This window comes from Mauremys reevesii, linkage group 1, assembly GCF_016161935.1.
Source record: "Mauremys reevesii isolate NIE-2019 linkage group 1, ASM1616193v1, whole genome shotgun sequence".
NCBI classification, from domain to species: domain Eukaryota; kingdom Metazoa; phylum Chordata; order Testudines; family Geoemydidae; genus Mauremys; species Mauremys reevesii.
The window spans coordinates 240,571,155-240,584,821 of record NC_052623.1 but is presented as its reverse complement, the minus strand read 5'-3'; the positions used below and the strand labels follow the sequence as shown (position 1 = coordinate 240,584,821).

At 42.0% G+C, this 13,667-nt stretch overlaps 1 protein-coding gene across 7 annotated transcripts in view; it reads left to right on the top strand.

Moving 5' to 3' along the window:
• The window catches only part of LOC120407247 (inositol 1,4,5-triphosphate receptor associated 2-like), a 65,188-nt gene that overhangs the window by 12,179 nt on the left and 39,342 nt on the right, over positions 1–13,667 (top strand). For all 7 annotated transcript variants that reach the window (XM_039542781.1, XM_039542789.1, XM_039542787.1 and 4 more), the window contains 7 exons: positions 1,250–1,367; positions 2,728–2,778; positions 5,138–5,215; positions 8,952–9,008; positions 13,208–13,267; positions 13,379–13,443; positions 13,546–13,648. In XM_039542781.1, coding sequence (XP_039398715.1) covers positions 1,250–1,367; positions 2,728–2,778; positions 5,138–5,215; positions 8,952–9,008; positions 13,208–13,267; positions 13,379–13,443; positions 13,546–13,648 — 532 coding nt within the window. The remainder of the gene's footprint in view (positions 1–1,249; positions 1,368–2,727; positions 2,779–5,137; positions 5,216–8,951; positions 9,009–13,207; positions 13,268–13,378; positions 13,444–13,545; positions 13,649–13,667) is intronic.

The window sequence follows — 13,667 nt, the reverse complement described above, 5'->3', positions numbered from 1 at the left end:
TTTGTGGGCTACAGCCCACTTCATCAGATGCATAGAATGGAACATATAGTAAGAATGAAAATACACACACAGAGAACATGAAAAGGTGGAAGTTGCCCTACCAACTCCAAGAGGCTAATTAATTAAGATGAGCTATTGTCAGCAGGAGGAAATAAAACTTTTGTAGTGATAATCAAGATGGCCCATTCCAGACAGTTGACAAGAAGGTGTGAGGATACTTAACATGGGGAAATAGATTCAATTTGTATAATGACCCAGCCACTCCCAGTCTCTATTCAAGCCCAAGTTAATGGTATCTAGTTTGCAAATTAATTCTAGTTTAGCAGTTTTTCTTTGAAGTTTGTTTTTGAAGCTTTTCTGTTGCAAAATTGCCACCTTTAAGTCTGTTACTGATTGACCAGAGAGGTTGAAGTGTTCTTCTACTGGTTATGATTCCTGATGTCAGATTTGTGTCCATTTATTCTTTTGCATATAGACTGTCTGGTTTGGCCAATGTATGCGGCAGAGGGGCATTGCTGGCACATGATGGCACATATCACATTGGTAGATGTGCAGGTGAATGAGCCCCTGATGGTGTGGCTGATGTGATTAAGTCCTATGATAGTGTCACTGAATAGATATGTGGACAGAGTTGGCATCAGGCTTTGTTGCAAGGAGTGGTAACTGCCATATATCAGCAGTGTGCTTGGGGAGGTCCTGTCTGCATAGAGATAACAGGAAGGGGTTGTAGTCACACCACATACACATGCCCAGCTAGGTGATCCCATCAACAGAGCAAAATAATATTACAGGAAAATGACTCTCACTGTAGGCCTCTGGCAGGAACAAAACATAGTTAGTGACCATGGAAACTAACAAACACGTAAATCAGACTCTGCTTGTAACTAGTTATGCACTTGATTATAAGTTGTAAGTTAGATGTGATCCAAGAGCAAGCCTGTTGTAAGTGCTCAGGGGCAGTCCGTTGACTGTTCCTTGGCTGAATGAAGGTAACAGAAGCAGCACAGGCCCAGGTGGCATGGCAGGGGGATGCTGAAATAGACAGGAATGAAAAATTCCATAAAAGGTCATTCCTTAGCCCAAAGTGCAAGCTTAAACCTTACTCAACTGGCAGATTCTTGCAGTCTGCCTTAAAGCATGCCAACAAGGATGAGTCCCTGGGGGCTCTTACTTTGTCCAAAAATACTATGTTCATAATAAGCTTTAAAAATCTAATGCCTGTGGCTTTGCTGGATTCTTCTTTCTGCAGTGCCCAGCAGACTGTTATGAGAGCAAAATCATTAAAGGAGGAACTGGAAGAAATGAAAATTAGCCTGAACATCTCAGAAGAGAAAAGATGCAATATTGTGACCCAGCATAAACAGCTAGTAGGTCTTCTGATAATATATAAAAGTAAGAAGCTGTACTGAGGGAATGAGCTGCCTACCATTATAAAATCAGGAAATTATGTTCCCTTAATATGGCTGGTAGTTCATGTGGCTTTGGAAATAAAACTCTTGTGTTGTCTTTGCCTCTGATATGTTAACTGCCTTTTTACAACCTCTCAATTTGGGGCACAATGACTGAAATAAACTTTTGTTTGCAGCTTTGTTGCTCCATGTAACACTCTCTAATACTGTCTGGAAGGGATATTGTTGAGGAAGACTAACCTTTTAAAGCACAGCAGTGGGTATTAGGAATGCCTGTGTTCATATTCCTGGCTCTGCTGACACTTTTTTTTTTTTTTTTTTTTGGTATGGCTCTTGGGCAAAACACTTGGGGCCCGATTCTCCTTTAACTTACACTGAAGTCAGTAGAATTATACCAGTATAAAACTGGTGTGAGAAGAAACTTCACTATCCCACCTGTATAATCTGAGTAATACCTCTCTAAAATGTTGAAATGTAATTCATTAGTGTTCATAAAGCACTTTGAGATCCTCAAATGGAAGGTTTTATAATTTCAAGTCTTATAGTGAAGTAAATCATTAAGAAATACTTACAACTGTCCCTATCTGCACTTAAAAAAAATCCTCTGGTCTTGCATACAACTAAATTTGCAGAATGTTTGGTGTTGTAATCTGTAGCCACACCTATCTTTAAATCAGTTGACGTTCCTCTAGTAATTCTAGTGCTCTATGCAGCTCTTGTGGAGTCTGCAATTTAGACTGGCATTCTCTGGTTCCCCGAGAGAGAGATTTCTGCAGATAGCTAGTATGAGATGTAAGTCCTTCTTTAGCAGTGCTCAGGTCTTTTTCTTGACCTCCAGAGGTATGAATTCCCCCATAATGCTGAGTGAGGAGCACTGGTCAGTTAAGTTCTCCCCATGCTGTATGATGCCTGTAGATATAGACTAGAACTACTAAAGTTTCATTGTGCAACCAAAAAAGGGACTCCACTAGAATTGTGGGGGGACATGGGAAAAAACAATATGAAGATGCCTGCTACACTTTTCACCTTATTACAGGAAACTACCTCAAATGTCACATATGACACATCCTTTAGTAGACTATATTAGTCAGTGTTCATTATTATGTTGCACTATTCCAACAATGCGAACATCATCTAGTGTCATTCTAGCCATCTGACTTTTTTTTGTGGCTCCTTAACTTAGTGGTTCACCAGATCAAGGCAGAGTAGCTTTGAAACTAAGGTCACCCAAGTAATTTGATAGTATCCTATGACTATTATAAACAATGCTACCTTTAAAACATGGCAAGCTGACTCTTCCTGTATTCTCCTTAACCAGGAAAAAGAGAATCAGTCTCTCATCATCAAGATTTCTTCTCTTCAGGAAGAGGTACAGTATATATAAACTTTACTGGTACGTGTATTCCTCTAGTTAAACTGAGCATTTGAGGAATAGAATTTTTCTATTCTTTCAAGCCTGAGCTATTACATAGCAACACTGGTTATGTTCTACAACAGAAACTTCATAGTGAGTCATGAGTCTCCAAGAGACATTACATTTCAGATTCATCTGGCAGATGAGGGAGAATAAGGGTTAGTTTGTTGGGGGAGAGCGGTGGTGGTGGTTCCCTACTACGGAGGATCCAAAGATGTCAACTCCAGATAGCCCAAACACTGAAATAGTGTCCATCTAAACTCTTGCCCATAACATGCACTTCTATTTCACCACTCAACTAAGATCTGGATTAAGAACTTTAGGTGGAAGTGTTCACCTCAGCTAAAAGGCAGTAACTGACTTCTGTCCGTCAATATGTCTGTCACTGGCTGTGGCCTATTTATGTTGAGAGACGGCCCAAAAGTCTGCATAATTGATCATGGCTTAATGGTGTTTTGGGGGGATAGTAGAGTGTGTTTATGACACTCTCATTTTAAAATGGTTGCTGTTGTATCTGATTGGAGGGAAATATGAAGATCAAGACAAAGGTAGTTAATATTTCATTATAAGTAAATTACCGGTATATTGTTATAAAATATTCTATTTCCTGAAAAGTGTGGCTTGTGTGTGTGAGAGAGGAACATGCCATAGGGACTAATGACCCACGAGACATAGTGCAACAAACAGAAGAAAGATCTCTCAGAGCCAGAGAATTGTGTCCTGTGCTATTTCACCAGGCCCCTCAATAGAACTTCCAAAACATGTCACTTGTCCAATCAATTGCAAACCTCTAAGAGTATGTCCATGCTGTTAATTAATAGTATAGCCAATTGATTGACTATACTTGTGGCTCACTATGAGAAATGTTCAAGAGACCAAATAAGCAAACTCAGCCAAATTTATTGTCTTAAAAACAAAAACGAATGATACAAAGATGTACTTATCTTTCTGTGAGGCTAATCTTCTCTTGCAGCATGTTCACCTTATGCAGAAGGTGTGCTTCAAAGATGCAACCCAAAGCCATTTACATTTATATTATGGCTGTTTCAAGTTTAAAAAGCACTGTCACTGAAGATCCAACTGACCAGTTCCTTATTTTGTTGCTCTGTACCTTTCCTTGTCTCTGTTCTAGATACCACATCCCAAACCCATTGGGTGTAGCGGTACATCCCAAGCTGTGCTAGGACAGTCATATATCTTGGCTTTTACAGGCTTCCTATTGCCTAATGCTAAAGTCAACTTTGTAAAGTGTTGTGGGATACTTGACGTGGGTGACAGGAATTGTGGGAAGAGCATAATATAGTTTTGGGAAGTTATATTAATGTATTATATGCATAATGTGTGTTGGCTAACACTGCAGGGGAGGTGGGCATGCAGGGGTATGTGTGATTGCAGGATGTGTAGACCGACCCACAGTAGCTTAGTGTATCTACTGTAAGTACTAACAATAGCGAAACCATAGCAGCACAAACTTCAGCGTGGGTTAGTCACCTGAGTATGTACCCAGAGTGCCAGGTGAGCATATGCTGCCACGGCTTCACTGCTATTCATAGGTTGGTAAATTAAAGCTAGCTTGGGTGTGCCTAGACAGGTTGCTGTCTAGGAATTGCTCCAAGGTGTACTGTCTTTCAAAGTTTCAAGAGCTGCCTAAAGCTTCTGGGGAGTGATGGGGGTGGTACTGTGGGGAACCTGATCCAAGTGCAGCCTTGAATGGGGGGAGTTTATAGTATATTTCCTGAATAAGACAAAACTCAGGATTGTGTTGGCATAGAGAGAGTGCCAATAAAAGTACATCAGCACCTTGTGTTGGAAAGATCAGTGTTGCTGGGCAGCAGGCAGCCAGAGCTAGCCGGTTTGGTTTCTATGCAGTAGACACTGTAGGTGTCCACATTATAAGGCCAGGGGGGTGTGGGGGAGGGAGGCAGGGTTTGCATGGTGTAAGGATATTGATCATCTTTCTCCCCTCCCCCCCCCACCCCCATTGGAGTATTTTGGAGGGGCCAGTCAGTAAGGAGCGATTTGAAAGGAGGAAATCTTACTATCCGTCTCTCTCAACAGGTCATCCAAAATAGTACACCTCTATCTCGATAGAACACTGTCCTTGGGAGCCAAAAAAAAATCTTACCACATTATAGGTGAAACCGCATTATATCAAACTTGCTTTGATCCACCAGAGCGTGGAGCTCTGCCGCTCCAGAGCACTGCTTTACTGCGTTATATCCGAATTCGTGTTGTATCGGATGGCGTTATATCAAGGTAGCTGTGTATTTGGTAACTCTTCTTTGCTATGTCTAATAGTTTGCATTTTGATCAGAATATTAGGAATGCCTTGGATACAGATGGCCTTCAGAAGAAGATTGTGGAGCTATCCAAAGATGCAGCTGAGCTCCAAGTAAGTACTTTAAATTTAAACTTCATCATCACTGATAAGAGACTGTTCACCAAACTAGCCCTCTATTTACTCTGAGTTCCACAGCTCTCTGACACTGTCTGCCATCACAAGATGTGATGTGCTGGTAACAACCTGGATTATGGATGGTGCTATCTGGGTTCTAGCAGTCTTCCTGATGGACCATTTTATTTCTTCTCCACCTCACTGCAACCTCATTGAGAAGAATTCTTGTCTGTACTAGACTAGTTAAGGTCACCGTGCTAGAAATGAAATAATAAAAAGAAGTAAAGCACAGTGTAGATGGGCTAAGGGGAATGCATGTGTCTGTGGGAGTTTCAAAGCTCTCTTAAAGCTTAAGCAAATATCACAACAAATATTGTGGAAAAAGAATGAACCTTTTTTATCCTGAGCACTTGTCTCAACTAAAGTTACACATGACTATTGCAGACTCTTGGTTCATGCCAAATAGTTACATAGATTATGACTTTTAATGCTCCAGGTTGGCTACAAGATCAGCACCTAGAGCAGTGGTTCTCAGCTAGGAGTATGAATACCCTCAGGGGACATGCTGAGGTCTACCAGGGGGTACATCAATTCATCTATATATCTACGTAGTTTTACAACAGGCTACATAAAAAGCACTAGTGAAGTCAGTACAAACTAAAATTTCATACAGACAATGACTTGTTTAGACTGCGCTATATACTATACACTGAAATGTAAGTACAATAAATCAACTGGCATATAAATATTTGATAATTATATGGTAAAAATGAGAAAGTAAGAAATTTTTCAATAATGGTGTGCTGTGGCATGTCTGTCTGATTTTTTTTTTGTAAGCAAGTAGATTTTAAATGAGGTGAAATTTGAGGGTACGCAAGACAAATCAGACTTCTGAAAGGAGTTCAGTGGTCTGGAAAGCTTGAGAGCCACTGACCCTAGATGATGATATGGTTTTAAGTAATAGCCAACCTGGGTCTGTCAAGAACAAGTAGTCTTTGACAGGGCTACTGAGCTTTGGATGGGGGTAAACTGTACACATAAAAACTTGATGCTTAGAAAGGCTTTTGACAGTCCTGTATGACATTCTTGTACCCAAACTAGGGAAACGTGGTCTAGAGATTAAAGAATTGTAGGTGGAAAAACTGGATGAAAGACTGATAACTACTCTGAGTACAATGTCTCATCGTCAAACTGGAGGGGAGTACCTAGTGGGATCCCACAAGGGTCAGTCATGGGTCTGCTTCTAGTCAATATTTTCATTAATGACTTAGATAATGCAGTGGAGACTAGTATTATACAAATTTGTAGATGACACCAAACTGAGGGGGGTTGCTAGTGCTTTGGAGGACAGGATTGTAATTCAAAACTACCTTGACAAATGGGTGAACTTGGTCTGAAATCAACATGATGAAATTCAATAAAGACCTGTGCAAAGTACTTCGCTTAGGAAGAAAAGATCAAACATGCAACTATACAATGGGGTATAACTGGCTAGATGGGAGGTCTGCTGAAAAGGATCTGGGAGGTCATAGTGAATCTCAAATTGAATGAGTCAACAATGTAATGTAGTTGTAAAAGGCTAATATCGTTCTGGGATGTTTTAACAGGAGTGTTGTATGTAAGGCACAGCAGATAACTCTCCCATTCTACTCAGCACTGCTGAGGCTTCGGTTGGAGTATTGTGTCCAGTTCTGGGCACCAAAATTGGAGGGAGTCCAAAGTGGTCCACATCTTTCCTAGAGGACTCCAGAGCAACACAAATGATGAAAGGTTTAGAAAACCTGACTTATGAGGAAAGGTTTAAAAAAACAACTGGGCATGTTTAGTCTTGTGAAAGACTGAGGGGGAACTTGGTAACAGTGTTGAAATAGTTTATAGCTGTTTATAAAGAGGACACAGTGATCAATTGTTCTCAATGTCCACTGAAGGTAGGACAAGAAGTAATGGGCTTAATCTGTAGCAAGGGAGACCTAGGTTGGATATTGAGGCAGGAGGGGACTTTCTAACTCTATGGATAGCTTAACTCTGGAATAGGCTTCCAAGGGAGGTTGTGAAACCTCCAATGATGGAGGTTCATAAGAACAAGTTGGACGAACACCTGTCAGGAGTCATCTAGGTTTCCTTGGTCCTACCTTAGCACAGGGCGCTGAGCTGATGACCTCTCAAGCTCCCTTCCAGCCCCGCATTTCTGTGATTCTGTATTTTGTTCATAACTGTGATCTAAAATATCCCTCAGGGCACAGTGAGAGGAGTCCAAGCAGTGTCATCCCACACAACTTGTAAACAAGGAGTAAAACTTCCATTGATAATTCATAAATGTGACACTCCCCAGGGTTGTGAGGCATCTCTTAGCGTTAGGCAGCCTTGTCTGTGCCTGCTCTGAACCAGCCTCTGGCAAAGCAAGAGCTACCTCCAGGCCCCTGCCGGCCTCGCTCCCTCGGTACCGGTTAGTGAATGGCCCACACCAACCCCTGAGCCGTCTCCAAGCATTCCATGTAGTGTCCAGTTCTTTATTCTCTGAACACTCTCAGAAATACCAATTATCCTGTTCCCAAAGAAACAGCAGGTGCTAGCTTGTATGACTCAGCTTAGGACCAGAACTCTGCTTTAAACCAAAGCACTCAGATATATGGTGGCAACAAGAATAAGTTTATCATCAAAGACTAGGGATCTAGGAGATCTTGAATCAAAATATTGGAAACCAATAGTTCTATGTATATCAAAATCTTAATACGCTTTCTAGAGACTCAGATTGCTAACAGGTTAACCTCCTGTCTAAATAAGTTTCTCGCTCAAAATTCTCTGCAGCACTTTCAACCAAGGCTGGAGGAGACCCCACTTTCATAGGTGCAGGATAACAGGGGGGAGTCTTTGCCTTCTAGAAATACAAAGTTCACTGTCTTTACTCATGAACAGGACAACTCTCTCTCTCCCCCCCCACCCCCGGGCTTTTTCTTCTGTATGCTTCTCTCCTGTTGACTTCACATCTTAGTTAACGTCTGACTTTGGATGAAAATGGGCATCCATTGTGTTAGTTTACAATGCATAGTTTACATCCCAACAGAGATGCATGTTCCTTACCTCCTGAAAACCTGTATTTATTTTTTTCCACCTTTGCTAGTGACTAATAACTTAACACAGATTTTTTTCAGTATATAGACAGAACTTCTGACATAGCATTCACACATACTTTTCACAACTATATTAATGACCAGTGTGACACTGGATTTCATTTGAGACCTCACATGACATTCTGTGGTCAACTAATATGTACACACTGGACTCAGGAGACGCTTGTAACTCCTATACACCCCCCCGCCTGCTAGTTGGCATTAAGAGGTTTTTGGGTCACAATATAAGCTTATGATGCCCTTTCCCCCTTGCCACTAGTTGGTGGGGTCCAGGGGCGGCTCTAGCGACTTCACTGCCCCAAGCATGGCGGCATGCCGTGGGGGGCGCTCTGCCGGTCGCCAGTCCCGTGGCTCCGGTGGACCTCCCGCAGGCACGCCTGCGGATGCTCCACCGAAGCCGCGGGACCAGTGGACCCTCCGCAGGCACGCCTGCGGGAGGTCCACCGGAGCCGCCTGCCGCCCTCCCGCGGCACGCCACCCCAAGCACATGCTTGGCGTGCTGGGGTCTAGAGCTGGCCCTGGTGGGGGCTAAAATTGTAATACGGGGCACTTGAATCTGCATGCCAATAAAAGGCCTTTCTCTAATCTCTTCCTCCCTTCAGATGCGAGTGCACCTTTATGAGAACACTGTGGTGAATAAAGATGCCAGTCTATTGAAGGTTAGTAGCTTTTGTGTTGCGACTGTATTGATCGAAATTTCTGAACATGGGGCACTTTAACTTATGGGGAAAGCTAATGAAACCATTTTACTATAATAGTTTAATACCTTTCTGTGCGATAGTACCTTACTCCATGACTTCACTGGGCCTATGAATAGATCAGGGATCAGCAACCTTTGGCACATGGCCTGCCAGGGTAAGCACACTGGCAGGCCGGGCAGGTTTGTTTACCTGCCACGTCCACAGGTTTGGCTGATTGTGGTTCCCACTGGCCATGGTTCACCGCTCCAGGCCAATGGGGGCAGCAGGAAGCGGCGGCCAGCACATCCCTCAGCCCGCACAGCTTCCCACCGCCCCCACTGGAACTGCAGCCAGTGGGATCCGCGATCAGCCGAACCTGCGGATGCAGCAGGTAAACAAACAGGCCTGGCCCACCAGGGGGCTTACCCTGGAGAGCCACATGCCTAAGGTTGCTGATCCTGGAATAGATGTTACTCAACATAAGTTAGGGCATTGGAATCTGGCCCTAAAGACACAGGGGCCTGTTTATATCCAGCAAAAACAGCAGACTCCAAAAGAGGTAGAAAAACTTGACAGGCTATATTCTTTGAAGTAGATGGGAAGAACATGCATGCCCAACACTTTAGCTTCTAATCTAAAAACTTAAAAAAAAAAAAAAAAAAGCCTAAAATGCTGAGATCACTTTTCAATTTAAATGATCTTCCATGGGCTATTCCTCACTGGGTAAAATGTGGTAAATTGCATCTCTGCCTATGAGCACACATTTTCTCTTAGGTTTCTCTTTTTAAAACCCAGCTTGAGTTATAGGGGATGCAAATGTAATTTAGAATCCTGGGCCTCCTTTTGGATTCTCAAATCAAGCCGATGTGCATTTCAAAAATCTTGGTCAATATGTATTTCATCACTGGGTCAGAAAACATTCTGACCACCAACGTTTCTACAACAAGGACTGCACATGCATTCTAAATGTGATGAGATTCCAACTTAAAAGTAACTTATTAAATAAATATTGCAGTAGACAATTCATAGGAAAGGTGCCTCAGGCAAAGCTTATGTTCTCTAGAATGGCAAAGACTTAAAATTCTAAAATATCCTCAATTGTTGATTTACAGCTCAAGTGATTCAAAGCCTCTGTGCCTTCTTTAATCTGTTCTTCTTATGGGTTATGTTCACCCAGTCAACTGACCAAATAGAAACTGGATTTTGAATGCAGTCTGGAGGACTGAGTACTCCTGCAGTGATTGATCCACAGAGGAACTTGCATAAACTGACTCTAAATTTTGGATAAGGAATATATTAGAGAAAATTATGATTTGCTTGGAGACATTGACACTTGCAGGATGAGCTACTATTCACAAAGTAAACTACCCCTATGATGCCACTAACATGAAATAAAAGATATTGAAGTAGAACCAATTCTCAGTTAAATGTACTACAGCAACATCTAAGTATTACTATTCTCCCAGGCTGCAGCCACAGGAAACATGTGAGGATGAAAGTTTAGCTGTTCTCCATCTTCTGTTTTATTTTGGTGATCTTACAGGCTTAGAATAGACTTTTTTCAGCAACTTCCTTTTCTTTGCTCATTGGTGCATAGGTTCTCAGTGCATGTAACCTCACTTTTGTGAACAACTATTCTTGTGGTTTTAAAATAATAGTAAAAAGGGACAGTGTACCAAAAATATTTCATGTTGCTTCTGCTTTAAGGAATGCTCTGTATCTGAGCTTCTGAGTATGTGAACTGTTAATGTAACTGTAATACATCTTTGAAACATGCGTAGCCATATAAACTGTCAGTAAGTTGCCACTTTAACTAATTCTACATTTTAAACCTGAAATGTGAAACACTCGCATCAGTGCTTCTCTTAGTTGATTTTATTTTTATTTTGCATTTGTGCAGCCCTCTTTTCTGCGCCCACACCTGCAGAGATCTGAACAAAGTGTGTGTGGGGGGACTTTTTTGTTCATAAACCTTATGCAACCTGTTTGTTCCATACAGAGCCTTAAGACAAAAACAGCCATGGTATAAATTTGGGGTTTGTTTATCCAAGCCATCAAAGTTTCAGGGGGGTAGTTAATGTAGTGGTGACTGCTGTCATGAACTTATGTACCAGATATAGACTGGCTACGTAGCTTGCCTATTAAACACACCAGATGTGTTCATCCTAAGATGCTTTAATACTTTGGTAGGTATGGCTGAGATTTGTTTAAAATGAGGTATCTTGCACACAGTGCCACCTAGTGGCTTAACCGTATAATACAGTTTAGCATTCAATTACAGCTGAAAGAACAGGAGTACTTGTGGCACCTTAGAGAGTAACAAACTTATTTGGGCATAAGCTTTCGTGAGCTAGAACCCACTTCATCAGATGCATTAAGTGGCAAATACAGTAGGAAGATGTGTATATACACAGAGAACATGAAAAATGGGCGTTGCCATACCAACTCTAATGAGACGAATCAATTAAGGTGGCTATTACCAGCAGGGGAAAAAACTTTATCACGAGGAAAAAAAAAATCAGGATGGCCCATTTCAAACAGTTGACAAAGTGTGAGTAACAGTAGGGGAGCAATTAGCATGGGGAAATAGTTTTGTAGTTTAAAAAAAATATATTCATCATTCTTTTTGCTGATACAGACTAACAGGGCTACCACTCTGAAACCCATTACAGCTGGTAATTAGCTTCAGTTTGGCCCAATCTCTGAGTTCCTGTACAGTGCTCTTAAAGTATTTGAAATAGGCTAAGTGTGTGTGTGTGGGGGGGTGTTTATTACTTTTTGACATGTTTTGTTAAAATTCTAGGGTATGGCTACACTTGAGAGTTGCAGCGCTGGTGGAGGCTTTCCAGCGCTGCAATTAGTAACTGTCCACACCTGCAGGTCACATCCAGCGCTGCAACTCCCTGGCTGCAGCGCTGGCTGTACACCTGGTCTGCTTGGGGTATAATGATTGCAGCGCTGCTCGTAAAGTGTGGCCACACACCAGCGCTGTTATTGGCCTCCAGGGTATTAGGAGATATCCCAGAATGCTTTTAACTAAATTACTCTTTGTTTTGTTATGATGCCTCTCTTTGTTTTGTTGTGAACTCGGGGCTCCGGGAGCTGCTTATCTAAAAAACAAACACAGCTCCTGTTTGCTGTGATCAATCTGTAACTGACTGTGAACAATCAATTGAGATAACCCACTACCTTGCTGTGAATGAGGCAGGCAGGGGGATCAGTGTTTGCTTGATGAGAGAAACAGCGGGGGCGGGGAAGAGAAAGGGAGTCCGTTGGAGCAGCTGCTTATCTGGTCTGCAGGCTGTTTGCAGTTAAGAGTAAATGAGGGGTCGGGGAAATTTTCAGATTTTGCAAGGCAGGGAGCTGATACACAGTGTCGGCTCCAAAAATCCCCACTCTCTCTCCCCCCCCGCTCCCTGTCAGACTCCACCCCACCCCCCTCTTTTTGAAAAGAACGTTGCTGCCACTTGAACGCTGGGATAGCTGCCCATAATGCATCACTCCCAACAGCGCTGCAAATGTGGCCACACTGCAGCACTGGTAGCTGTGAGTGTGGCCACACACCAGCGCTTTCCCTACACAGCTGTACGAAGACAGCTGTAACTCCCAGCGCTGCACACCTGCAAGTGTAGCCAAACCCTTAGACTAAAAATACCCCACAGCTATAAGCACATACGTTTTAGAACTAAACCACCTGAAAGTTCTAATCACTTGTGTTTTTTATTTAACCTCCTACTACTTGCATCTCTAAAAAGCAGTAAAAAAATGAATAACAGACAAAATACACAAGCTGTGAAGAATATCAGTAATGGGAAGAGAGGGTGTGGTCTAAAGGGAGTGGGGAAGGCCTCCAAACTTTGCTTTCTATTTAGGATTGCCTCACAAATACAACTATGTACATTTGGTTGGATTTCCAAATACAGAAAGTATAAAACTATTATGAGATTAAACCCTTCCTTTCTTTACCCTTATCTCTATCCTAGCAGTGCTCTGACCTCTTTGTAAAGCTCTGGAAGATCATGATTTGCAATTCAAATTCTAACAGCATAACTTGCTAACTTGTCAAGCAAGAGAGTCTCATGTACAGTGTGTGACTGAAGTAATGCCAGTTTCTTCATTTCAGCATGCTAGCCACTAGGTTCTGTGCCACTAACTCTCTTTCCACTCAACCTTTGCAGAGAGATTTGGACATCCAAGAACTGAAGTCTACCATTGTGGAATACTCCTCTGTAATCGAGGTAGAGTAGTGGCTTTTCCTTGTGGGAGCATTTGAGAAAAATACAAATTTTTATAAGTTCTTATTCTGTATAACAAGTGAATTTATGAACTCTCTTTGGATGTGATTCTAGACATTACGGGTGGAAAAAAATAAACTGGTAAATGATATGCAACAAATGCAGCAAGAGCTGATTTCGTGAGTATCTGAATTGGGAATTCCAGTAATTTTCCTTTTTCTCAGGGAAAAAAACTTGGTGGATTTTTATGTAAAATTTTTGCTGTTCTTTTCTCCTTCTAGAAATGGCATAGACTTCCCACTGATATACAAATTTAACAGCAGCATCCTTGAAGGGACAAATTCATTGCACAGTGAATTGGCACTTGCTCAACAATCTATAGAGGTATGAAACTTTGTTTGAA